Source organism: Dendropsophus ebraccatus, chromosome 3 (assembly GCF_027789765.1).
Source record: "Dendropsophus ebraccatus isolate aDenEbr1 chromosome 3, aDenEbr1.pat, whole genome shotgun sequence".
NCBI classification, from domain to species: domain Eukaryota; kingdom Metazoa; phylum Chordata; class Amphibia; order Anura; family Hylidae; genus Dendropsophus; species Dendropsophus ebraccatus.
The window spans coordinates 136,975,596-137,003,547 of NC_091456.1; the positions used below are offsets into that span (position 1 = coordinate 136,975,596).

A 27,952-nucleotide genomic window follows, 5' to 3' on the forward strand; every position below is an offset into this window, starting at 1 on the left:
ATCTTTGATTCTGATAGTCTAGAGGTCTTCCTGGATATCAAGTTACCATAATCTATGTTATCGTAATATTCTCCTGGGACCATTTATAGTTGTGTTTTGTCTGTCTCTGTCTCTATACCCACAAACCACAGACTGGCCCCTCCAACTCACACATGGTAAAACATAAGTTAATGGATGTATTGCAGTAGTTTCTCACTATTTCCATTGACTTCCATAATGCCTAAAGTCAGTATTCACCTTGGAGTAATTTTGGAGTAATTTCAAAAATATTGTTTTCTTTTTTGATTTATCTACATTTGGAGCTCCAAGCATAATAGCTATATTGATACAATACAATTTCGCCACTAGAGGGAGCCTAAGAGTTTACTGATTGGTCATTAAACTCAGTAATAAAACAGTATGCGGCTAGTTCTACCTAATAGTGGCTGCAGGCTTCCGAAATGTGATCATTTAATGCTAAGGCTATGTTCACACAACTTAAATTTTCTATTAATCACAGCCGTTGTTGCCGATTTGCATTTGCATTTGCAATTAATAGAAAATTTATGTTGCACTGCAGTCAATGGAATTCCGGACAGAGTGTATACACATAGTATACACTCCGGTCGGGATCCCTAGCGGCTGCAGAAAAAGCTGAAATTTCAGTTTTGTGCAACCGCACAGAACTGGTTCACGCACCTTCTATTGTGTGCTATGGTAAATTGGGATGCGGATGCACACAGATGCGCCTGCATCCCAATTTAGCACAAATGAAGTTCATCCGGCCGATACTGCAATACCGGCCGGGATGATCTTCACTGACACCGGACGTTCTGTGACTGGGCCAATTTACAGACCGGTGTCATACGGAGTGTAAACCCAGCCTCAGGCTATGTTCACACTATGTAAGTTCCGCAGAAATCACGGCTGTTGTTACAACGGCCGTGATTTCTGCGGTACTTACGTAGTGCTACAGGCTGAGGGAATCCTGACCGGAGTGTATACACATAGTATACACTCCGGCCGGGATCCCTAGCGGCGTAGTAGAAAACTGACATGCCACTTTTCTGCGGCCACTATTCAGTGAATAGCGGGCGTAGAAACCCCTGTCAGTTCACACAATGGAGCGTGCGGCTCCGGCCGCACGGTCCATTGTGCGCTGTGGGGAATTCTGATGCGCTCGCATCAGAACTCAGTGCCGCAAAAGATCAGGCGGATACTGCAGTACCGGCCGGGATGATCTTCTCTGAGATCGGCCTTTCCGTGGCCCGGCCGGGTCACGGACCGGCCGGTCTTATACCAAATGTAAACATAGCCTCAAACTGTAAAAGAGATATTGAACTCTGCATCATAACTGAACTCTGACTACTATAAGGTATATTTAAACACAGTCAGCACTGACTATTAGGCCTTAAAATTATATATTAAAGAGGCAGTCATTCACACTAAGGGTAATATGAATTTTATGTGATTGACAATCAGTTCTATTTATCTAAATGGGGATGTTTCAGATGAATAGGATAGCCGTGGTAAAAAAAAAAAAATCACACAATTGAGTAATACAATTTGAAAATAATTTTCTTAAAGGGGAACTCTAGCGAAAAAAAAAATCTTTCATATCAAGTTATATAGATTTGTAAATTAAAAATGTCTAGTCTTCCAGTACTTATCAGCTGCTGTATGTCCTGCAAGACGTGGTGTATTATTTCCAGTCTGACACAATGTTGTCCACTGCTACCTTTGTTCATGACAGGAGCTGTCTAGAGCAGGAGCAAATCCACTACTTTGCACCGCTTCTGTCATGGACAGAGGTTGCAGCAGAGAGCACTGTGTCAGACTGGAAAGATTACACCACTTTCTGCAGGACATACAGCAGCTGACAAGTACTGTAATACCTGAAATTTTTAAATAGAAGTAAATTACAAATCTATATAACTTTCTGAAACCAGTTGATTTGAAAGAAATACCAATCTCTGCTTGCAGTCATTTAATTGAACACTAAATTCATGGATAACAGTTTGTCCACGTTCATGTGATAATAAAAACACATGAACACACCCTGGATCAAATGACCAGAACCATTTTTTTTATTGACATAAAGTAAATTTTAGTTTCTTATTGACAGCAAGCAATAAAGATTGTCACGTCAATAGGAGCCATAATAAATATGTGGGCCTACCTGGGTGCCAGTGATATCCATGGTGCATAGAATCAGTCACTACATTGTGTTTTCCTTTGTAAATCAAAAACTCAGCTCAAATATGATCAGAGTGTATGCAGGTGCATTCACAAGCTTCTTGTTTAGTCAGAGCCACAGAACAGTGATAGTGATAGTCATCGCCACCTAGTGGTACTCTAGAAGAATACGTATGTTAAAACATATAGTTTAATACAATATTAGAACCTTTGCGTTTAGAGAAAAAAAAAAAAGATCTCTAAAAAGTTAGAATTAAAATAGAATTTTAACAATTTAGATGGACCTAGATATTTATATATCTAGCTATTAGTTCTAATCAAGTTGCTTACCTACTTTACAATAGTTTATTCGGACCATTACTCAGTATGGATGTCCTGTCCTCTTCTTATATTTCTTATATTGACAAGTGTGTACTTCCACTGATATTTTATACAGAACCATTAATGTATTTGTGTTCACTTTTCAGGTACTGGCCAGTCTCCGTACTGTAAGGAATAATTTTGCTGCACTAACCAACCTGCAAGATCGAGCACCCAGCAAGTAAGTGATGATCCTCATAACAACTTATTTCCCTTATAGAGACATCACTCTGCACTATGTATAAGTTCACATTGTACAGTTACACACTGTATATTATTAAAGGGGCAGAAAAAAAGATAAACACATCATGATCTGTGCCATATCCATTTTGTCTCTGTCTTCCAATAGCAATACCCTACGGCTTAAAGGGTTACTCCAACAAATGTGTTTTCAAATCAACTTGTTTCAAAAAGTTATAAAAATTTGTAAGTAACTTTAATTATAAAATCTCAACCGTCAGTTTGTCAGCTGCTGTATTTCCTGTAGGAAGTGGTGTATTCTTTCTTGTCTGACACCATGCTCTCTGCTGCCAACTCTGTCCATGTCAGGAACTGTCCAGAGCAGGAGCAGTTTTCTATAAGGATTTGCTACTGCATTGGAGAGTTCCTGTCACAGACAGAGGTGGCAGCAGAGAGCACTGTGTCATACTGGAAAAAAAACTCCACTTCCTGCAGGAGATACAGCAACTGATAAGTACTGGAATACTTAAAGGGGAACTCCGGATAGAGGTAAAAAAATGAAACTTCTGCAGAAGCATATAGTAGTACTTACTTATCGATCCCAGTTTTAAAACTTCCAAAAATCCATTTGTTTTTTTTTTTTTTGTTTTTTTTTTTTTGGGGGGGGGGGGGTTTGTTCAGTTTTGTGTTTCTGTATTTCCTGGTTGAGCAGATGTACTCAGTACTACAGGTTCCAGAATGCAATGCTTTCCCTCAGCTGTTCCATCACAGTCCCCCACCCTGCACATTCCCCGCCCAAAGCTGTTGCAGAACATCTAGGCTGTGTTCACACATTGCAGTTTCATTGTGTTACTGAATTATTTGCAGTACTTTATTATTTCATTGTGGTCCCACCCGCACAGCATGCTGTATTCTCTACCTGTAATGCTGATATTGGAATAAAGCAAAGAACTTTCTAAATAATTTCCCCCCCCCCCCCTTTCCACACACATATTATGATCAAGCATCTTTTATCTTTGAAGTTGATTCCCACAGTAAGGAAATTATCCGATATTATCTTACATTGGATATACTGTTTATGCCTTGTTTTTTGTGCAGGTGGGAATGGCAGTGTTGGCTCCTATCCTCTCTGCTGTTTAACATTATCTATTTGTGTTACTGCATCATTTTTGTGCAGATACTGCAGTACTGCAATGACACTCCAACATGTGTGAACACAGCCCTAATTTCTCTGTAGACTTTTGCACAATCAGCGAAGTTGAAACACCTGCTGCCCCCTCTCTGCATCATCAGCCTGTGCCTAGCAAACACACACAATATGAGACAGAGGCATGGAATATTTGTCTCCTAAGGTGGGAGAGCAGTGGGAGCTGGAGACAATGTGGATTGACACAGAGGCCATTTTTCTTCACTTCCTGGATTTCTATCAGCTACCAGTGTGGCAGAACCGCACAGATACAGTAATACATTGTATAGACACATCTATATAACTTTTAATGTACTTTTAATAGAAAACAAGTTTTTCTTATCCGGAGTTCCCCTTTAAGCTCTTTAAATAGACAAAATTTACAAATCTATATAAGTTTCTGACGCCAGTTGATTTTAAAATATTTTTTGCCTCCAGAGTACCCCTTTAAGGAAGGTATTTGTGCTTGCCAAACGTTCAGGTTCATCCAAGCCCGAACGCTCAGCAGGAGACATGCCATGTTCGAACTTGAGCCTGAACGTTTGGCAAGTTCACTCATCAGTACTTAGAATGTCTTGTTACCTTTGTTGTGACTGCACAGATACCAGACAATGTAAGCACAAGTCTTTTACGTGGTTTTTCCTATTTACAGGATTTACCATCAATTCATGGGATTAGACTGGAACAATCAGGCCTACAGTATATAAAAAGAGAAGCACTCTACTGCTCCTCCTATTAGTAGGGACAGAAGACCATTGTAGGGGTCCAGGCAGTTTGACCCCAACAATCTATATTTCTTATTCCAAAGAAAGGTGGTAATTGTTTTTCATGGAGGAGACTATAGTTTCGCTAGTATGAGATAGTTTACTTCTTTTTGGGCAATAGCTAATTTGCATCTGAATGTTTTTGTGAGCGTGGATGGTGGGTTGTGCAGGGTGAGTTTAGCACTGGTGAGGCATCACATATAGTACAGTACTATATAAGACTGCTGGAGTGCATATACAGGACAGTAGTAGTACAGTCAGTGCACCACCATCTCCCATACATTACAGTGCTGGGGTGGGGGGCGCTATACAATAAAGGATGAGTGAGGACTTAGTGACTACTGTACTATAATTGCTCATTTTGTGGAACATTTCTTCTGTATAATGTACTGTACAGTATATAGTGGTGCTCTGGACTGTCCTGTAGAGATTAAACTTGGCACTTTTCAATGTAATATATAGGTACCTTTGGATAATTATTGGTGGGTGCTGCAACCAATTAAACACAACTACATTATTTCCTATGGGAAGACACTGCTTGGTTGTTAAACTGCCTTCCTGAACCAATTAAGTTCAAAAACAGAGGTACCACTGTATACCTAAGAGTCCATAAAGAGTCCATAAAGCCCATAAACATATTGGCTGGTCCACTGTGGAACTGTGAAGTCATATTATTTTACTTTCCAAATTTTACTGAAAAGACCACATATATTTAAAAAAGTCTCTGAATTGTGTAAAATAATAATAATAATAATAATAATAATAATAATAAAGTCATACTCACCTTACTGATCCCCTGCCAAAGGTCCTGGGTCTAGCCATACTCTGTACATCCTGGTCCCTCTCAGCACAGACAAGTGACCGCTGCAGCCAATAAATGTTACCCCCTATAACCAGTGATTGGCTGGAAAAGTTGGCACTGGAATGAGAAGAGTTGGGTAAAGTGAGTATGCCGCTATTCACACATCAGCAATTCTGTTTATACAAGATTCGGATGTATACCCATAACTGTCCGCATTTGCACAGACCCGTGGCTTGCCAGTATTTTTTTTTGAAACATGGATCACGGCCCTTTTACGGATCTATAGCAACTACAGATGTGTAAAGGAGCCCTTTCAAAATGAGCACTATACTATCTGTAATTTTAGATTTGAATATCAGTATATGGTTATTTTCACACAACGTCCGATTTTGATATTTAAAATAATGTCCATTATTGCCGTGATTTAATGGGCTGCACTGGCAATGAACTGAAGTTAATGGAAAGATGGATGTCCAATGCACACAATGTATTGAATTACGAACGTTTTTACGGCAGACGTCAAAATTATGAACATGATTTCTTTCGGACGTCTTTTGCAAACAGCGGACGTTTTTTATTACTTGTTCGCACACAGTTTTTCTTTTGTCACCGTCCTTTCTCCGTTTTTACTATTAAATTCAATGAACTTTTCAATTAGGCCGCACCCAAAGGCCAATTAGTAACCCCAAACTAGAATATTGTACCAACAGCCGTCATTGCATTGCAAGGGGAGGCCAGGCTGCTAAATGACGTTCTTTTTTTTTAGACTCAAAATAACGGACGTCATTTAAACAGAGCTGAAAAAACGCTGTGTGAACATAGTACTAATGTGTGAAAGGGCCATGTAACTTATCTTACTATTTACAACCCTATTAACTTTAAATAATTTAATAATGTCCAAACCTTACCCTAGTGACTAATAATAATAATAATAATAATAGTAAAAATAATGATAAAAAAAAGTCAGTGCAAATTAGAGATGAGCGAACCTGGAGCATGCTCGAGTCGATCCGAACCCGAACTTTCAGCATTTGATTAGTGGTGGCTGCTGAACTTGGATAAAGCCCTAAGGCTATGTGGAAATCATGGATATAGTCATTGGCTGTATCCATGTTTTCCAGACAACCTTAGAGCTTTATCCAAGTTCAGCAGCCCCCGCTAATCAAATGCCGAATGTTCGGGTTCGGATCGACTCGAACCCGAACCTGGTTCGCTCATCTCTAGTGCAAATGTTTTTGTGTAGCAGCAGATAAGCAACATGGCCACTAGATGGCACTGCTGCTCAGTTCTTAAATTGACTTCCTAACAGAACTGCAGCAGTTTTTTTTTTGTTTGTTTCAGTCCTAATATATTACTTATCTCATATATAATACTTTCTCTTATGTTTTATTTATAGAAGATCAGCAATGTGTAACCAACCATCCATCAACAAAGCAAGTATACCAGGTAAGACCGTTCTCCTGGAGACATGTGTGTTCTTCTAAATGTCCAGACATACGTTTTTCTGCCAGAAAGAATGCAAAACGGTTACATAATGTGTTCCTTATACATAAATGCCAAAAGCCACGACCTTCTAGGGCCATGCTAGGCATTTATGGTTATGTTTTTCTTATTCTAATAAATGCTTTGTCTTCCTAGTTGTGAATACTTGTAGGATTCATAGATTTTAGATTCTATTTTGCCATATTGTTGTGTCTGCCACATCAGTGATCACAGAGTATTACTTACAGAAAATACTGATTATTTGTTCTTTTTGTTAGTTTTATAGGCCTATATTCTATTATAAGGAAATAGACCTCTAGACCTCTGCTTAACTGACATTGAGAACATAGGCTTTTATACCTGTCCATGGGCTGCACCTGGTATTTTATCTCAGTTCCATTAAAGTACATTATGCAGAGCTGCAATACCACTTACAACCTGTGGACAGGTGTGGCGCTGTCTAGATGAGAAGCCATTGTTCCATTGCACTGCTTTGCTGTATGGTTTATCTCCTACTGTGTTTGCCTTGATGTTGTATAATTATAGAATTAGAAATTAAAAGGTCAGTGTAGGAATCAAAGTGTTTACCTGGCTTGATGTAGCAGAACTGAATTTGTTGATTGTGCATCATGATAACTCACATTGCATACTGACAATTATGATATTATAGGATACATTCTAAATGTCTCCTAGGGGATGGGCCTCTGACACGACTACTTATTTGAACAATGGCCAAGATTGGCTAAGACTTAAGCAAAATATGGGCATATTTTTTTTGGCCGCATTATGGCGGCAGAGCACAGCACGATTTTGGGTCTGAAGACTTTAACTTTTTAAAAATGTTTTTCAGCTGTCAGTTTAAGTCCTAAAACATGCAAGATAAAACTTAGGTTGCTATTACATGGGCCGATGGTGGCCCAATCAATACTGTATATGAGCGCTGACTTGCTAGATTGGCGCCTGTTTACTAGGCCTATTAGATGGCCCGATAATCGTTTAGCAAGGGCTGCACAGGTGATGTCCTTTTAGCCTTTGCCTAAACAGTTTACATTACCTATCCACATTCTCAGTCTCTTCCTGCCCGCTCAGCCAATCACTGGCCGGGACTACTGCTCTGAAGCTGCGCGGAGGAAGCATGCAGACTTTTTTTTACACCTCAAAATATGTGTTTCATCAGTTTTTCCCCTATTTAATTCAAGGGGTGAATTAATGGCAATGTGCATGTGTTTTTTTTTTTTTTTAAATCTGTATAAAAACAAAGAAATCTATAAGTATGCCTCCCCCACAGAAATTCCAGAAAAATGCAAGTGCTGCCTATAGCTTTTTTTTTTTTTTTTCCATGTGTGTGTTGCATTGCATTTTTGCCTAAAACCAGCCTAAAACAAGCTAAAAACAACACAAAAGCAAAACAAAAAAAATGCTTTTATTTGCTTGTTAAACAGGTGTTAGTTTTAACTTCAAAAAACGCTATTATGTGACTAAAGCTGTTTGGGTAACAACAGCAAAACACATCAAAGGATTATTAATTAAATAGCAATGTTTCTGCATTGGCAAAACTTGGCTCTGCTTCATCTGAAGCTTCCTGTTAACTTGGCAATACATTGGAAGTTGTTTCTTGGTGTGTGCACAGTGTGCTTTTTTTTTTTATTTAAATAAAACTTTGTTAATGTTAAGGATCGTTGGTATGAAATGAGCTGCGCCCACTAGCAAACTCAGACAACTACAAAGTTCACTTAACCATTCAGTTGATGTTCCCACTTTTTTCCACTAGATGTCAGCAGAGGGCTACAGATCTTGGCTCTGGTGATTAGTTCTCGAGCAGTTATTGGAGGATTGCAGGGTAAATGATTGCTGGATCCCTGGCATCAAGTCTATCTCATAATCTCTAACTGCAAATTGCAGATTACTCAGCAATTTAGGGAGACATGAGGATTACCGCCTGTCAGACGGAAGTTTAAATGGGACAACTACAGCTCTAGATTATATGACGGCCATAATGTAATGTAGGCGGTAGAAATCACCTGGGGGGTCACTTTGTAAGAATAATGATTAATAGATGTCTTTCGCAGTGTTGCAACAAGTTCATGAAATCCACGAGTCCTAATCCTACAAGAAACGTGCAGACCCCATGTAACTTATTTTTATAATGGGTGATATTATATGCTGCTGGCCGTATGCTTTGCAATAAATCCAGTGATCTGGCGCCGGGCCCGTATTACACTGAGTGTTTTCAAAACATCCCCGATGCCAAGTCATAAACCTCTTGCCCTGTACCAGCAGGCGCCAGATGTGTTCCAGCTGCCAATCGCAAATACTTTGCATTAATGCAGCTTGTATGAATTTTAATGGACAAACTGGAATACCTAACTTCTGTGTGTGACTCGGGCCCACCCTCCAGCTTTATAGAATAGTGCACGGCCATATATAAAAACCTACAGTATTCTATATCCACAGACTAAACAGCTGCAGAGCACGTGGGAGTAGTGTATGAAAGTTGTTGGCCTTCAAAGCCTTTGTGAAAAAGTTGAGAGATCTTATTCTTTGTCTCCCCATCTTAAAGGGGTATTCCCATCTGACCTAACATAGGTATACTAGGGCCCTTCAAGTTAAAGGTAAACCATAAGCAGGTCAAACTAATCTAAACTGCTGTTATGTCCCTATAGCACAAGGGGTGCTGAGGATAAAGGTATGTTTCTTACCTTCAGCGCTGTTTTTATGATGATAGCAGTTTAGGCTAATTAGGTGTTTTGGTGCACTGGGGGTGGGGCTACCACTGCCAGCCTCTGTCCTGCCCCTCCCCCAGTGCACCAATCTGCCTAATTAGCATATTGATTGCTAATATCACAGAAAGGGTGAGGAACTTACTTTCATCCTCAGCACCCCACGTGCTATAGGGAGATATCAGCAGAATAGATTCTTCTTTTTTTGCAATTACAATTATTTAGTAAACTTTCCTCTTTCCCTTGCATTCTTGACAGCTCCTTGTCTAGGTTACTGACCAGTGACCACCTCTCTGCTCTTACAGTAGTGGCTATAGCTATCAACTTGACCACTGCTTTTAGAGCATAGCAGTGGTCGGTAACCTACTGTATATAGTGTGTTGAAAGTCAGTCCTTATAGTGCAGCTTCCATGGGTGGTCGGGAAGCCAAAGTCAGCCAAGCCAGCTGTTTTCCAGTGTGCTTTACTGTTTCCATTAATCCTATTATTCTCATTTGAGGCTAGGGCATCACATACAGCATGTTGCAGTGTTGTCTCACATACTTGTTACAGTTAGTTGTAATGTCAGACTATAAGGTTGGCTTTATGGCTCATTTTTAAGCTGATGCAAGAAATGATTTGAATGGAAATGTAGCACCCTGGCTCCATATGGTATCTCACACAAGCATCTATTCTATTACCAGCTAAAGGCAGGAAGGACACAGAGAAATGTAGGAACAGCTGGGGTTCTCCCAGGTTCAGCAGTGATGTTTAGGTGGAGTAATAGTACAACATCAGTAGGGAGGTAATATAAGGTCTTGTTCATTAGACGGTCATGTGACCCAACTCCTTACATCCTTGACAGAACAGTGTTAACCCTTGCACATCCATAATACCTCAGTGTATGCAATACTATCAGTGTTTGGCAGTGTCACAAGCAAAATGACAAATTAAAGGGGTACTTCAAAGAAAGATTTCCAAATCAACCAGAAAGTTAACCAGATTTGTAAATGACTTCTATTTATTATTATTTTTAGAAGTCATTTACAAATCTTTTTAGCCTAAGACTTCCAGTATGTATCAACTGCTGTATGTCCTGCAGGAAGTGGTGTAGTCTTTCCAGTGTGAGATGGTGCGCTCTGCTGCCACCTCTGTCCATTACAAGAACTGTCTGGAGCAGAAGAGATTTGCTAATGCTCTGGACAATCTGTACTGGAACAAGCAAAGACAGTGCTCCATGGTGTAGAAGTATCAAATAGGGGAATGTACAGTTATTTTATACGCTTACATGTCCCTTCAATTTGCAATATGCCAGACGTATGGTCCAATTGTTGAGATGCGGGCAGACCTGATAAATAGAGAGACATACTGGATTTTCAAGTTGTGCTCCAAATAGTCTCATCGAGACCATTGAGAATATTAAATAAAACTGGTTTACATATTCAGAATTAGTTACATATATTGGTATACTCTTACATGGGTTATCTATATGTTTATTGCATTGTATTTATTTGGGACTGTGATAGTTCAGTACCCTCATGCACCTGTTAAAGAGGGTTATGTTAACCCTTTCAGGACCGGTCCATATAGTGCCTTGAGGACCAGAGCCCATTTTTGAAATCTGACCAGTCTAACTTTATCTGGTTATAACTCTGTGAAATTATTATTATGCTAGCAATTTTGAAATTGTTTTCTCGTGACATATTGTACTTTAGCTTAGTGGTAAAATTTTGTCGATATCCATATAATTTCCATGTGAAAAATGCCCACATTTCATGAAAAAATGACAAAATGAGTGATTTTCATATTTCGGGTTTAGTTATGTGATAATTGCCAGTGTCATTACGCACGGGGCATTACTGAATATGTATACTTTTTTTATTTATTTATTTTACATTTATTATTGCATTGGGGGCTATGGGGATTTATGTGTTGTGTACTTTATTTATTTGTGTGTGTGTTTATGTTTACTGTTGTATGTTATTTTACTGTCCCACCATGGGGACATCACTATTTGATTGCCTGATTACAGGCACATTACATGGCAATGCAGATCTCCATTGCATTGTAATGTGCCTGTAAAATAGGCAAAGCTGACCAGTTATGACACAGAAGGCTTAAGGGAAGCCTCCTAGTGCCATAGCAACCATCGAAGTGATCGAACGGCCCCAATGGGAGTAAAGGGAAGATTCTCCCTCTATTCTACACTATAGGTGCTGCGATAGGCCTGATTTCAGCACCTATAGGGTTAACCGACGCAATCCGCATCCGGGTTCCGCCGCGGGATTGGCACGGGCGCAGTTCCTATACCCGTTTCATCCCAGGACGTAACTGTACGTCCTTGATCGGGAACTCAATGCAAAAAAGGACGTACAGTTACGTCCTCGGTCCTGAAGGAGTTAATTAAATCTTATATTTATCTGGCCCTTGTGGTGGATGACCTGCGCCTATTCATCTGTGTTTAGATCAGGTGGATTGGAGGTGTGGTGGCTGGACAGTTTCTGACAGGGAGAGAGCACTGTGTCAGACTGGATAGAATACACCACTTCCTGCAGGACACACAGCAGCTGATAAGTACTGGAAGACTTTAGATTTTCTAAATAAAATTTATTTATGGATGAGATTTGTGGCTACTATTAGTTTAGAGGGACTTTATTAGGATCTTTATTAGCTTTGAAGTCCTGTAATAGAGTTTGTATTAGCTTAGGGGGTCCAGACTAGGGTCTACACATACAGTATTTAGGGGGTATGAACTGGGGTCTTTATTTTTTTAGGGATTTGGACTAGGATGTATAATTGTTAAGGGGGTTGAACTGGGGTCTATATATGTGTAGGAATCGAGGATTTAGGTCATTTTGGGGTTCAATAAAATGGGTCTTATCCACCTTTTAGAATCCCCTGATCTTTCTTCTTGAACATTAGCAAAAGCTGGGAGACCGGAAGGAAAAAAATGGGAGCTGGAGGATATCGACAGGGTATTGGGGTTAGGCAAGGATGATTTTATTATTATTATTATTATTATTATTATTATTATTATTATTATTATTATTATTATTATTTTATCCCCACCCCAGCAGCATATTATTATGTTTCTTTTCTGTTTTATATATATATTTTTTTAAAACACTGGAATATCCCTTTAAGTCATTATAACAAGTCCATGTATGGTTTATTGCTTGCATGCAGGGTACTGTGAAAGAAGCAGAACTGTCTATGGTAGCTGACTGATATTATATTGATTCCCGACATTGCATAACACCCCAAAATGTGCTAACGTTTGAAATATTATGAGGCACATAAGAGTTATGTATGGTGGGGATACCAGTGTCTTTATAAGTGGAGTTTTCCCGGAGTCATCAATCCTTACATACTTATAACACAAGCATTGTCCGTTTTATTTACATTGATAAACATGAGGCAACGATGAATATTAATATTATAAAGGACTTTTGCTTATTGTAAATCCCCGCAGCTTTGGACTAATCATTTGCTCAGCGTTTGCTCTGGAATTATGTTGGGATTTATATGAGGGGATGGGACCTGGGTCGCTGCTCTTCCAGTTACATAAGGGATTGTTATTTAAGAGACTTTACTTTCCGTAATGAAAGCAGACTGCGGAGGAATAAGGTGGAAGTGGATTAAAGGCCTACAAATTTGTGTAGGCCGTGGTGACGTCGGTCGTCACCTACAAAGGCTGTAATTCTGTTTTGGAATGCTGTTATGCAGAGGATCTATATATGTAGTGTATGTTACTTATAACTAATTGTTGTTGTTGTATAATGTACTTGGATGATATTTTTATGCCAAGCTTGTGCAGTGTAGGAGCAGAGACATTCATTCATTTCTTACATTTAGATCATCCATTTAACCCCTCAGAGACAAAACTGGCTTTGAGGGCAGTCAGATTCTTTTTACGTTTTTCCTGTGTGAGCATTTTGTCATCTATCTTGATGTGGTTGTACTAAGTTGGATGTTTTTTATTTTCTGCCACTGATCTCTATATATTACATGTCAAATAGCCACTGCCTTTTCAACAAACTTTGAATAGAGAGACTGGGTTCACACTACGTATATTTCAGTCAGTATTGTGGTCCTCATATTGAAACCAAAACCAGGAGTGGATTGAAAACACAGAAAGGATCTGTTCACACAATGTTGAAATTGAGTGGATGGCCGCCATTTAATGGCAAATATTTGCTGTTATTTTAAAACAACGGCTGTAATATTGAAATAATGGCAGTTATTTACTGTTATATGGCGGCCATCCACTCAATTTCACCATTGTGTGAACAGAGCCTTTCTTTGTTTTTAATCCACTCCTGGTTTTGGTTGCAATATGAGAACCACAATACGGACTGAAATATACGTAGTGTGAACCCAGCCTAAAAGTGATTCAGCGAATGTGAGAAACTTTGTGATATATGTTATCGGATAAAAAGGTTTCTTTCTCTTAGTATTAGGCTCCTTTCTTTCTCCACTTCCACCTAGCTTGAAGGAGTACTCCAGCGGGGGGGGGCACTTTTTTGCTGGGACCGTGGAGGAGGTGGCTCAGGTAAAAGACGTCCACTCACCTCCCCGGTTCCAGCGGCGGGTCCCGCATCGCAGCGCTCTGGTGCCCGGTTCCCGGACGCTTCCGGGTGTCTGACACGGGCCCGAGACGTGACGTCTCAGGTCCGCTCACCCTCATAGTGAAGGAGGCGGGATCCGTTTCAAGTCCGCTCAGATCCCGCCTCTGTCACTGAGCGGACCTGAGACGTCACGTCTTGGGCCCGCGTCAGACACCCGGAAGCGGACTGAAACCGGGCGCCGGAGCGCCGCGATGCGGGACCCGCCGCTGGAACCGGGGTGGTGAGTAGACATATTTTCCCTCAGCCACCTCCTCTCCGTTCCCAGCGAAAAAAAGTGCCCCCCCGCTGGTGTACCCCTTTAAAGTGATACTGTCACCCCCTTACTCTGTGTGCGGTTCTCTGCACCAACCACAAGCTTAGATGCTGCACATTTAATATATATTCCTCAAAAATTGTCGGTGACTTCTTTATGCTCTAAAATCGCTTCATTTTATCTGTGGACAGTGTGACCTAGGCAGGGCTTCATGGTATTTGGGCCCCCCCCCCAGCAGGGAGATCACACCTAACTGCTGTGAAGCCCCGCCTAGGTGACTGGTTAATTGAAGTGAGTATAAGGGGGAGGGGGTGACAGTATCACTTAACACTTTTTTCTTATAAAATTAACCTCTCTTGTTCCCAGATTGGGTCCCTGGGGACAGGGGTGGTGCTGTTTTTGAAAGAAAGTAACTGTGCTTTTCGTAATCCTGGATAAACCCTTTACTATTGTTGTGTCTTTGCAAGACAGATTAGCGGCTCACCGAGGGATCAGGCTTCATACTGCCCATACAAGTCTATGAAGAGATTGCAGAGTAGTAGATAGTGGGCAAGCTCTTCCAGCTGAAGTGGTTTGTAAATCTACAGAAGTAATCGAATTTAAACATGCCTGTGATAAATATAGATATATGCTAATAATATATAAAGGAAATAATATATGGGCAGAGTTAATGGACTAGGTGGTCTTTTTCTACCAACAATCTTCTACTATGATTCTAAAGAGAGTCCACAAGTTCACACTTGACTGATTTTGATTGGCTGCTGATTATTAAAGTTACTGCTGTATAAATCGGAATTCCCTCTCCCTATGCATCTTTATGAGACCCTCCATGTGAGCCTCATAGAGTTTCATACAGAGTAGTACCTATAAGGTGGTTGCAAAGGCAGACAGGTGGGAGCAGAACACCATCATAGCCAAGACAAAAACAGCTAGGGAAGAGGAGCATCTCTCATACTGTCCCTTAGGGCCCTATTACAAGGAGCAATAATCTGCCGAATCAGGCCTATTCGGCAGATCCTCTGTCTGTGTAATAAAGGCAACAATCAGCCAATTATATTGATTGTCGGCTGAATGTGTCTTTAGGTAATAAACTTACGGGTACCTCTCCTCACTCCCTGATGTCCTGCTAGATTCGACTTGCTTCCCACAGTGTCTGAAGTGACACAGGCTGCTCAGCCAATCACTGGTCATGGCAATGTCCGGTTGAGTTGTCACTTCAGACACTGCAGTCACAAGCTAGCGGGACACCATGGATTGTGGAGAGGTTTGTATAGGTTGTTTTTTTTCCGCTTATTAAGGCAAGGGCTGCACAGACATCACTATATATACAGTGGTACCTTGGTTTAAGAGTAACTTTGTTTAAGAGCGTTTTGGTTTAAGAGCGCACAGTTTTTCAAAATTGTGACTTGGTTTAAGAGCATTGCTTTGGTTTAAGAGCTCCCTGTACTGGGTGGGAGCGTGAGTGAGGGAGGGGCATGGCCTGCATAGCAGGGTCTACAGCCCTGTACTCTGACCCAGGGAGTCTCCCTCACCTTCCAAATCATAGCAGATCGACTTCAGGCTGGAGCTTGCATGAGGGGACAGGCCTGTGGAGGTAATCTCTCCATAGCTGTAACCCCTCTCTCCCCGGACAGAGAGCGCTGCATGTATGTGCCCACATCTGCCCTGCTCATTCCTTCATACTCCCTGCAGTCTCTGTCAGCCCTTGTGTTTCCCATCCTCTCCATTACTGTACAGTAACTTATAATATCACATATTTTGCTGTTTCAGAATTTTTGTTTCATCTGTTTTACATGTTATTCAGAATAATAAATCATTATTTTTAGGGTGTGGAACCAATTTTCTGCATTTCTATGATTTCTTATGGGAAAATTTTCTTTGGTTTAAGAGTGGATTTGGATTACAAGCATGGTCCCGGAACGAATTATGCTCGTAATCCAAGGCACCACTATATATATATATATATAATATGTGTGTGTGCAGCCCTTGCTGCACGATTATTGATCCATGTATGGGCTTAGTAAGCGAGCGCCGATATAGCATGTTGGCGTTCGCTTACATGGCAACTGTGGCATCTAGGCATTTGGGCACAGGCTTACTGTATTCACAGCAGCTCTTGTAATAAAGTTAACACGGTGAACAATATAAAAAGAAGAAAAAAAGACGAAACAAGCTAAAACGTATTTATTCGATTTCTCTGGGGAGCCCTTTAAGGACTGTGCTGGAGTATGTTGATGCTATAACCAGTACCAGTGGCCTTTCTACCTGTACAGATGATGGTGAACTCGGGATTAAAGGGTCAGTGTCTTCCCTGTAAACAACCTCTAAATGATGTAAAATTATATGAAACATGGCACGCGTCATCCCAGTTAACAACTTCTTGTTCATAATGACAAGCCATTGTGCGGCCCAAACCTTTTGTGATGGCCGTCCTGCAGCCTGACAGTGAATTCTATATGAATTTTACATCATTGCATTTTCAGCTGTTCTGTATGATTGTGACAATATATAAACACGCAGATCAGGTTCGCTCCCTATCACCTAGCAACGTTTAGCTGGTGACATCAGAGCAGAGCCATCCCAACCAGATCTCTGGAGTTACAGCTTTCCTCTGTGGAAAAATCACTTACATATCTCCGTTAATCATTCAGGATGCAGCAGGGGCAAAAAAAAAAAAGAAGCATAAAACGCGTCTCATTTCTACAGCGACAGAAAAACAAATGTTCCATAGATGTTTATTTTCTCCTGCCAGCTGTGATTATTTCATATCGTAATGTAAACCTGACTGTTCTGGATGTTTGACGTCTACAACGCTATACATTTACACTTATGCTGAAATAGCAGAGCTAAGTTTGTCGCTGTTATACCAACATGTGTTAGTAGTTGTTTCCCACAGGACTGTGGGTAACACTATTGCATTATCTGTCAACATGGTGAACTATCATGTTGCACAAATGAATTCACTTAAAGGGAACCTGTTACGCTGGACACTGGAGAGATTTTGATACTTACCCTCGCCTCACAGTGACACTCCGAATGCTGGTTGCATTGCCAAGAAATCGCTTCCGCTACTCTTCTCGCTTGTTATGTTAATAAGCACTGATGAGTCTGCTGTCCATAGGAAATAACTGCAGTAGGGATAGGGTGGGTTCTGCCCCGGTCTCCAGTTTGACAGGTTTCGTTCAATGATAAATGTGTCCTTGCTATATCTCTAAATGCAGATGGGGTAGGCTTTGTGGTACCTGGTTGAATCATGGTGATGTGCCCATTGTAGCACACTTGTTGGTTGCAGCTATTACCAGAACTTTATGGCATGCTTATCATACAGTACAGTCCATTTCTTCCCCACCAGGGAGGCACAGGTCTTACAACTTGGGCACTAAGCACTTATAGGTCTTTTGGCTTTAGTCCTCAAGCAGGAAGGTCCTTAAAGGGGAACTCCAGTCAAAAAAGATTAAACCCTGTTCAATCCCTACCCATAATCGAAACTTGTTTGTAATAGGTTTCTAATGCATGCATTGGGCCTTTTGTCCACCATAACCTGACTCGCCCCCTGAAGCTGCTGAAAATCCTCACTTTCTGGTCCACTCTTGCTGGGGGATATGGGGTAATTCAGAAAGAAACATTTTATTTGATTTATTTTTTGTGTATACTTGTGTATTTTTGTGCATACTATTTTTGTGTGTACTTGTGTATACAGATTCAAATCCTTAGGTCTTTCCTGATATATTTTATTCCTGACACCCTCTACCAGCTTTGGACCCATTCTATTTTATCAATATCCTTTTTGTAGGTGAGAAATACATCAAGTCGAGTAACTACCTAAAGAAGTGCCTCATGCTGCACTTACACGGAGCGATAATTCGCCCAATCGAACGATCAATGATTTCAACGTAACAATGTGTTTTTTAAAACGATCAGCATTTAGACGGAATGATATATTGTTTGGAAAATTCGTTATTGCGATTTTTTTAAGATCGCTTAAGCCCATCTCACACATAGGGTGAATCGGTGAAAGACTGTTTACACTAAGCAATTTGCGAATTTTTTGCGAACGACCAACGATTTGAGAACATGTTGAAAGATCACAATGAACGATTTCTCGCTCGTCGCTTGATCGTTTGCTGTGTTTACATAAGCCGATTATTGCTCAAATGCGATCGTTATCGTGAAAATTCAAAAGATAATCGTTCTGTGTAAATGCACCATCAGTACCAAGAACAACTGAGGATCCCACCAGGTCAGGTGCAGAGGCTAATAAAACCGAGTGTGTGTCATATGTGGTGCCTTTCTCTCTTAAAGGAGTGTACACTTGGACAACTACAATTAAGGTATGGATAGTTTCACTGTTTACATAGCTACATATGTAAGCAGGTTGGGGTAGTCTTTTCTAGCTGACAGTTTCCCTATAATAGCAGTAGGAGCTTGTGCATGTCTGGTTCTTACAGCTCCCCCTCTCCTCCCTCTTGCTTGATACATTAATTGGGGTGACACCTCCGGGCAGAGGTGCTGAACTAAGCACCCTCCCAGACAAGGTACCCTGTTTGCCTCCCCAAGTGTCATGCCTACTATCTGATGGACCCCAGAAAAACAGAGTCATCCGCCCTTAACTGCTATTCAGTATCATCGATGGCGGTCTCATGATAAGTACCTGTGGGACAGAAGTATATGAATTAAATTTTAACACCCTTTAACCTTTTAACAACCTAATAAATAGCTATAAATCTAAGGGTGTGTTCACACAGTCAGGCTTTTAATTGCAATTATTGAAGCCTAATCCAAAAACAGATTAAAAATGGACGTCGAGTTATTAAGGAACGTCTAAGATTTATCTTCCAATCCATTCCTTTAGTGGTTTCAGTGTGGAGAAAAGAGGTAAACCACTGCCAGTCTCCTTTAGTGGCACAAATAAGAATCAGCATGCTCGATAGTTAGCTTCACCAACAGCAGATGTTGAGGGAAATACTGTAAGGGCCACACTGAGTAAAACAGGTGGAAATTCATAGCGGAACACCCGCCGCAGTCTCCGCTCGGACTCCCACCTGCCTCAGTGTCTCAATGTAATGTGCTGCGTGCCTCTGCTCTCCGCTCAAAGGATTGACTTGTCTGATTCCAGCAGAGTCCACTTGGAATTTCTGCTTGTTTTACTAGTGTGAACATACCCTTAGGATCAATAGTCCACCATACACCATAAATATGGAGGTCACATTTGTAGTGTCAGTACCCTTGGTTATCTCAGTTAAGCATCTTCACTGAAGATAAGGGAGTAAGTCGCTTTCCGACACCTCTAGTGACAACTTACGCCCAGAGAGAACAAAAGGATCAAATGTAGGAATGATACATATTTGATCCTTCTTTCCCTCATTGTTGTGGGGTGGATCTAGGTTCCATAGTACTACCAGCCTGGTTTTAGCTACAGAAAAATAGATGATAACAATTGATTTTAGATGTACGCCACAGTATACTGTAGCAGCCGTATGAGGTCTGTCAGAGCGCCACTTACCATGATCAGTGTATGAGTCTGTATTTGACCATCAGTCTTGAAAGCTGATAAAAATAATGAAAATGACACATGTATTTTCTTCACATTCCCTCAGTGCATAAGGCAGCGCGTGTAATTGCTTACTGTAATTCACCACAATACCAAGTAGATGAACCTTGAGGCATACTGAATGACGTGTGACTATTGTAAGAAAACATATGACCTCCTTTGTCATACAATAGTCATCCTTTTGAAAAAGATTTCAGTGTGAATACTCGAGGTGTTTACAGTGACATTGAAAGACGCCATACATTGCTGTCTATTACCGGTTGAACAGCTTGTAGTTCTCCAACTGAATTGCTCCTCCTCCTCCTGAATGATGTCAGTCTCAGACTCCAGAACCTTGACCCAACCAGAAGAAATCATTGTAAGGACCTTGCCTCTATCCTTACAGAACAAAGGCATCTACTGTATATACATCATAAATTCTTTTGCTGCATTCAGAAGTAGCTGTATGTGCAGTAACCCAGGGTTGCTAGGTGGTGTGCTAGGTAGGGAGAGATGGGGGTGCACCAACAAGGCACTTGTCATGGTGGCCAGGAGTGGCAGCGCCCACCCCTTGGTATACTGACACGCAGCATTTTAAAGGTAGAACAGGTGTAGGTGTGAGAGTAGAGTAACCACAGAGTCCAGGGCTTATCCAGGAACAATGTTTACTGAGTCTTAAAGGTACAGCACAAAAATAATAGTAACTTTGGCTGTAAGGTGCAATACAAAAAATAAACTTTTACAACACAGATCACTTGAACTGAATGCTTGTGTTGCATACGTATATAGGTAATCTCAGCCTCTTGCTGGTGGAATAGATATATAGATACTTGAAGGACGGTCTTTGAACCCTTGAATAGCTTTACTGCAGTTACTTTAGACTTGTGTAGGAGTTAGGTAGACTTTGTGGTAGTTAGGGGGCTACCAAGGGGACCTTGCCTGAGTAGTAATAGAACTCTGTTGGGGTTACTTGGCTAAAGAAGACTTGATAGTAGAATAACCTGTTTAGGAGAATACCGCCTCTTGCCAGGGAGATCACCATGTGCCAAATCTGGAAGCAGGAGTCCCAGGTATGCACAACCGGATGTAGCTAACCACTAAAGATTATCAGAGATGACCAAGGGAGGATCAATGGAGTACTTTAGCTTTACTGCTCTTTGCTCCAGGTGGTCCGGTCAGCTAAAGGATGTCCTGAATAGCAACTAGAAAGAAGAATGGTCACCCCAAACATAAGCAAAGGTTATCCCTTTTATGGTAGTTACCCCGCATCATCTTGTGACATGAAAACAAACTAGCTAGAACTCCTTACTATAACCCCCACTAGTCTAGACTAGATTAGACATCTGGAATAATCAGGGAGCTTTATAATATAGTCTGGGAGTAGTCTCCCATTGCTAGGAACTTTTTGGAAGCACTTAACCTTGGCACCTGATAAGTGTAGTGTTGTGTGGTACCCAGCTCAAGGATTGGACGACAGAAGTGGCAAACATCACATAACACAAATTCATAGTTAACCCCTTATAATACTTTTACCTTCAGCTGTGCTAAATATATAAAATAGAGTGAGACACGAAGGGGTAGATTTTTCAAAGGGTGTAAAATTTAGACTGGTGCAAACTGTCCACAGCAACCAATCACAGCTCAGCTTTTCTTTCAGCAGAGCCTAAAGCTGAGCTGTGATTGGTCGATGTGGGCAGTTTGTACCAGTCTAAATTTTACACCCTTTGATAAATCTTCCCTCAAGTGTTGAGAACAGTAAAGTGCAGACCTTCAGCCCAAAGCTTATAGAGACACAGTACCTCACGACAGGTGTGCTGAGAGATGTGACGCACCCGCTTTGGAACACTACATACACATCTATGCACCGAGCTTAGTGGTGCAGGCATAAAGTTATAACATACAGTGTAGAGCTGTACAGGGAAGTTTGAGAGCTGTACAGGGAAAAGATACTTATATACTGTACTTAAGGTCTCAAAACTACTGAATAATTAGACCTCGTAGTAGGGAGATGCCGCGTGCTCCCCCACCAGCTCTGTAAACTTGGACAGCCCCATAGAAGTCCATCCAGGTCACATGACACAGAGGTGTCTCCTTGCTTTTTGCTGCTTTCACCACTGTCATGGTTCCCTCTACCCCATTGCACAGCACTTCCTGTATTTGGGGATGGCATGAGACATGTCCCACTCAGCCAATCAGCAGCCGCAGCGTTGTTCTGCCTTAGATGCTGATTGGCTGAGCAGGCAATACAACTTTTTGTAGCTCTACTAATTTAACTTTGCTATTGAGCTAAGATTCAGTCCACAGTACACACTGAGTTGTCTGCAATCTTGTGAACTGCAGCTGTCTCTTAATATTGATTATTAATCAGTTGCATTAATCCTATTCTTAGCCATAAAAATAAGAATAGGGTGCCATGGTGTAGAAAGTGCCTGTAGTCGAGACCTCGTCTGCATCCAGTGGCCAATGGCTATGTGATTTGCCAGTAATACAGCAGTCTTCCCAGCATAATTGCATAGCTGTTGGCTACTAAATGTGGGCGGGTTTCAACAACATGCTCTATCCGCACTGTGTCACCCTACCCTGAAGCAGAATGTAGCGTGCACCAAACTGTATATTATTGAAATCCTTGGCTCTGTTCCCCAGGGCAGAGATTTCTATGGTAAATCAAGGCTTTCGCAATATTTGAAATGGATTACAATAACAACTTTACTGCTGGAAATGCTGGCTCATTGTACCTGGACCTGCTTAGAGAAATCCCTAATTGGGTGCTCCTGTTATTATCATTAGAAAGCCTCAGAAGACTTTTGTGTAAAGTCACTAACTAATGCCTGCGTCAGTCTAACAATCGAGCGACGCTGTAGGATAAAGTATTTGGGGCAAGGGCTGGTTACTGCTTAAGCAAAGCCAATAAGAACTGTTACAGCTGTCGCTAATAAGTAAGAAAACCAGGATACTTAAGGAATGAGAATGCGAATTACCCAGCAATAATCCTTGTTACATAACCAGGCATTCTTCATGGACTGACCTTAAATTGGATCCCGGCGACTAATACGCTAGGTTATTAACAGGTTATGATCACATCACAGTGCATTCAGTCAGGTTAGGAACGTCAGATGTCTATATGTCAGAAGGCTTAGAGGGAAAATACTACTAGAGTAAATGGATATTCGGCTTTTTTCATTGTTCTCTTTGCCACTATGAGATTACCTACCTACAGTTATGTTGTTTTTAGGGAGCCAGACTTCAAATATTCTCCCTAAAATTTTGGAACTTCCCTACTTTTTACTGCATTTCCCAAAAGTCAAACAGGTCAGATAAAAACTGAAAAAAAGTTATCAACTTGTCTGATAAAATGTACACACACATTTCTGGGACTGATGGGTGACACTGACAATGGATAGGGTCATCTTTCAGCTTCTGCGGGGGTTGCCATCCAGCTCTCCCAGTCTTCTGAACTGTCAGATGGAAGCAGGGATATGGTTAGCTCTGGGGTCCTGGGTTTGGAGCCAACCAAGAAAAACAAAATCTGCATGATCTTGTATGGATTACCCCTGGAAACTGTAGTTTTCTCAAAACATCTCATAAACATACTGAAAAGTAAATGCGTTAACACTCACAGGAAAAAAAAAAAAAATAATGTTCTGGTCTTTACCAGGTTTACAGCCTGTATACAGCAATGTGAATTTGTATATAAGTAAATATGGCTTATCACTGTATACACAGGCATACAGTACCTACTGTTCAAGCACCTGCGGAAGCTGCGGCATTCCCTGTGTCAATGGCAACATTTAATAACAGCTACTTACTGTAATGCCCACTATTACCGCCAGTTATCAATTATCAATAGTTAAAGTCTATAGACATTTTGAAAAAAAAATTTATACTTGCTTTGTATGTAGAATGGTGCAATAACATTTTATCTTAGGTCTTTATTTAAAAAAAAAAAAAAAAGTTTTCCTAGTTTTACTTCTGTGCACTTGTAAACAGCCTATACGATTCTACCAAGCAAAGTGCTTTGTATCTGATCTTTTCTTCTCCAGCTGGTGTTAGCTGTCCTCCAAGGTTTCTCTCCTCTCTACCTAAAGTCTTGCTTGGTGTGATAAAATCCACCCTGTCACCCAGGGGCGGATTAACTTTACCATAGGCCCCGGGCTGTTCACCAAGCCTGGGCCCCCCACCCCACTGTAACTATGGAAGCACTAGCCTGGCGTTCATAGTACAAGACAGATAATGTTATGATGTCCTGATTTGTGCAAAATTGCCATAAAAAAACAGTAATTTTTTGCAAATCATGGCGGAAGTGTAGCCAGGAGACAGTACACCACTGAAAGTATAAGTCTTTTTGGGTGGTCATGGGCCCCCCAGGAGCTCGGGGCCCCGGGCTGCCGCCCGAAACGCCCCTATTATAATCCGCTACTGCTGTCACCCCACCCAATGTTAAGTCTACACTGAGAGAGATCAGAAAGTCCCTTTGGCAAACTTATCTTTCCTATATTTTATATGGCAGCAAAATGGTAGGAAATTTTTATTGAACATAATTTGAAAAGTTGTTTCATTTTAAATCCACAAGACAAATAAATATAAAAAATATATATCAACAGAGGTCCATAGCCATTGAAGCAATACTTCCTAAACTGTGAGGTGCACTTCACTGATGAGGCTCAGAATGCCCTGCCAGCACCAGGGATCAGCCCACAGCAGGTATATAGTGGTACGTTGTGTTATTTCTTTAGTACTGCTGGAAATATATATTATGCTGCACAGTGGTATTTGTTTAGTACTGCAGGAGAGATGTTTTATGCTGCTCAGTGATATTTGTTTCGTATTACAGAAGTGATGTTTTATGCTGCTCAGTGATATTTGTTTCGTATTACAGAAGTGATATTTTATGCTGCACAGTGGTATTTGTTCAGTACTGCAGAAGTGATGTTTTATGCTGTACAGTGGTATTTGTTTAGTATTACAGAAGTGATGTTTTATGCTGCACAGTAGTATTTGTTTAGTGCTGCAGGATAGATATTTTATGCTGCATAGTGGTATTTGTTTAGTGCTGCAGGATAGATATTTTATGCTGCACAGTAGTATTTGTTTAGCACTACAGAAGTGATGTTTTATGCTGCACAGTGGTATTTGTTTAGTACTGCAGGATAGATATTTTATGCTGCACAGTAGTATTTGTTTCGTATTACAGAAGTGATGTTTTATGCTGCGCAGTGATATTTGTTTGGTACTGCTGGAGAGATATTTTATGCTGCACAGTAGTATTTGTTTAGTACTGCAGAAGTGATGTTTTATGCTGCACAGTGGTATTTAGTACTGCAGGATAGATATTTTATGCTGCACAGTGGTATTAAGTACTGCAGGATAGATATTTTATGCTGCACAGTGGTATTTGTTTGGTACTGCAGGATAGATATTTTATGCTGCACAGTGGTATTTGTTTGGTACTGCAGGATAGATATTTTATGCTGCACAGTGGTATTTGTTTAGTACTGCAGAAGTGATGTTTTATGCTGCACAGTGGTATTTAGTACTGCAGGATAGATATTTTATGCTGCACAGTGGTATTTAGTACTGCAGGATAGATATTTTATGCTGCGCAGTGGTATTTGTTTAGTACTGCAGGAGAGATATTTTATGCTGCACAGTGGTATTTAGTACTGCAGGAGAGATATTTTATGCTGCGCAGTGGTATTTGTTTAGTACTGCAGGAGAGATATTTTATGCTACGCAGTGATATTTGTTTAGTACTGCAGAAGTGATGTTTTATGCTGAACAGTGGTATTTGTTTAGTATTACAGAAGTGATATTTTATGCTGCACAGTGGTATTTATTTAGTATTACAGAAGTGATGTTTTATGCTGTACAGTGGTATTTGTTTAGTACTGCAGGAGAGATATGTTATGCTGCACAGTGATATTTGTTTAGTACTGCTGGAGAGAGATTTTATGCTGCACAGTGGTATTTGTTTCGCATTACAGAAGTGATGTTTTATGCTGCACAGTGGTATTTGTTTAGTACTACAGGATAGATATTTTATGCTACGCAGTGATATTTGTTTCGCATTACAGAAGTGATGTTTTATGCTGCACAGTGGTATTTGTTTAGTACTACAGGATAGATATTTTATGCTGCACAGTGGTATTTGTTTAGTACTACAGGATAGATATTTTATGCTGCACAGTAGTATTTGTTTAGTACTGCTGGAGAGATATTTTATGCTGCACAGTAGTATTTGTTTAGTACTGCAGAAATGATGTTTTAGGCTATGTTCACACTACGGAACAGACCGGCCGTTCCGTGACCCCAGCCGGGTCACGGAACAGCCAGCCTGCGCTCGGATCATGGCGGCCGGTACTTAAGTACAGACCGGATAATCCGTCCGGCGCAGAGCTCTGATGCGGGCGCATCAGCGCGCGCCCGCATCAGAGCTTCCCATAGCCCACAGTGAAGCAAGTGGCCGAACTTTTTCCTTGAATGAAGTTCTAATTCTATCAATTGTGTTAATAGTAACAGTCGTCAATTTTTAATCCATTTAATATGACCCTAATGGTAGAACAGCCCCGACCTTCAGGACACACCCACTACCTGGTTATTCATGACATTATATGCTGTCTGATTTTGTATGTATGACTGTCCCCATCTAAGCAGCGATGAGATCACACCTTGGACTGAATGACGAATTACAATGAATTCCCTTCTTCCACTTTTACTGGCATCCCGTCCGTGAATACATAAAAATAAAAATTAAAAGTGCCTTTGAGTTCCAATCAATACATCTTTTCCCTGGTGATGGTGTATGATTATCACTAAATTAAATGTAATCAGTTACACGGCTCTGTGAGTCACCCGCCTCAGTCCCATCATCCTGGACTCCTCTCTGCTTTATTCATTCTCACTGCCATGTGTACACTGACACTTGTGAAGGAAAACTTATCAGATTAATAGTTTCCTAAATTGGTCCAAATGTTTTGCATTCAGAAAAATGGACAGGTTATCTTTGCAGCCTATACAATGGCATGTGAGCCTTGATTGAGAGAGAGGCACCATCTTTAAAGGGGTACCCCAGAGGAAAAAAAGGGTTTTCAAATCAACTGGTGCCAGCAAGTTATACAGATTTGTAAGTTTTTTTTCTATTTAAAAAGCCTTTCAGTACTTATCATCTGCTGTATGCCCTATAGGAAGTGTGTTTTCTTTACAGTCTGACACAGTGTTCTCTGCGGCCACCTCTGTCTGTGTCAGGAACTGTTCAGATCGCAAAAGGTTTTCCACGAGGATTTGTTACTGCTCTGGACAGTTCCTGACACGGACAGAGGTGGCAGCAGAGAGCCCTGTGTCAGACTGGAAAGAATACACCACTTCCTGCAGGACATGCAGCAGCTCATAGGTAATGGAAGTGCTGGAAGATGTTTTTTAAAATATAAATAATTTATAAATCTGTATAACTTTCTAGCACCAGTTGATTTGAAAGCAATTTTCTTTTCTCCAGAATCACCCTTGAAATAAGTGATTCCAGTTTTTCCTGCTAGTTTGTATCAATTATTGCCATGGCCTAACTAAAGCCAAACAGTAACAAATTGTAGCCCTTTAGCACCCAACATCAAAGATGAGCATGTCAATCTTTGCTCTTACTAACCCCCCCCCCCCCCAGCTTGCATGTCTGTAAGCAGTTTTTCCCAACCTGTGGCTCTCCAGGTGTTGTAAAACTACAACACTCAGCATGTCCTGAGAAACGTTGGGCATTCTGGTTTTGCAACAGCTATGGTAGAGAGCTGCTTCTCTACAGGGTCCTCACATCTTCCTAATACTTTTATAGTTCCTGCATTGAACAATCATACCTGTTTAAAGGGCCCCTTGATCACAAAGTTCTGGCACTATTAGTGATTAGCTATTC

At 40.8% G+C, this 27,952-nt stretch overlaps 1 protein-coding gene across 10 annotated transcripts in view; it reads left to right on the top strand.

Moving 5' to 3' along the window:
- PDE4D (phosphodiesterase 4D) overlaps positions 1-27,952 on the top strand; it is a 968,497-nt gene that overhangs the window by 801,148 nt on the left and 139,397 nt on the right. For all 10 annotated transcript variants that reach the window (XM_069962734.1, XM_069962738.1, XM_069962735.1 and 7 more), the window contains 2 exons: positions 2,643-2,716; positions 6,864-6,913. In XM_069962734.1, coding sequence (XP_069818835.1) covers positions 2,643-2,716; positions 6,864-6,913 — 124 coding nt within the window. The remainder of the gene's footprint in view (positions 1-2,642; positions 2,717-6,863; positions 6,914-27,952) is intronic.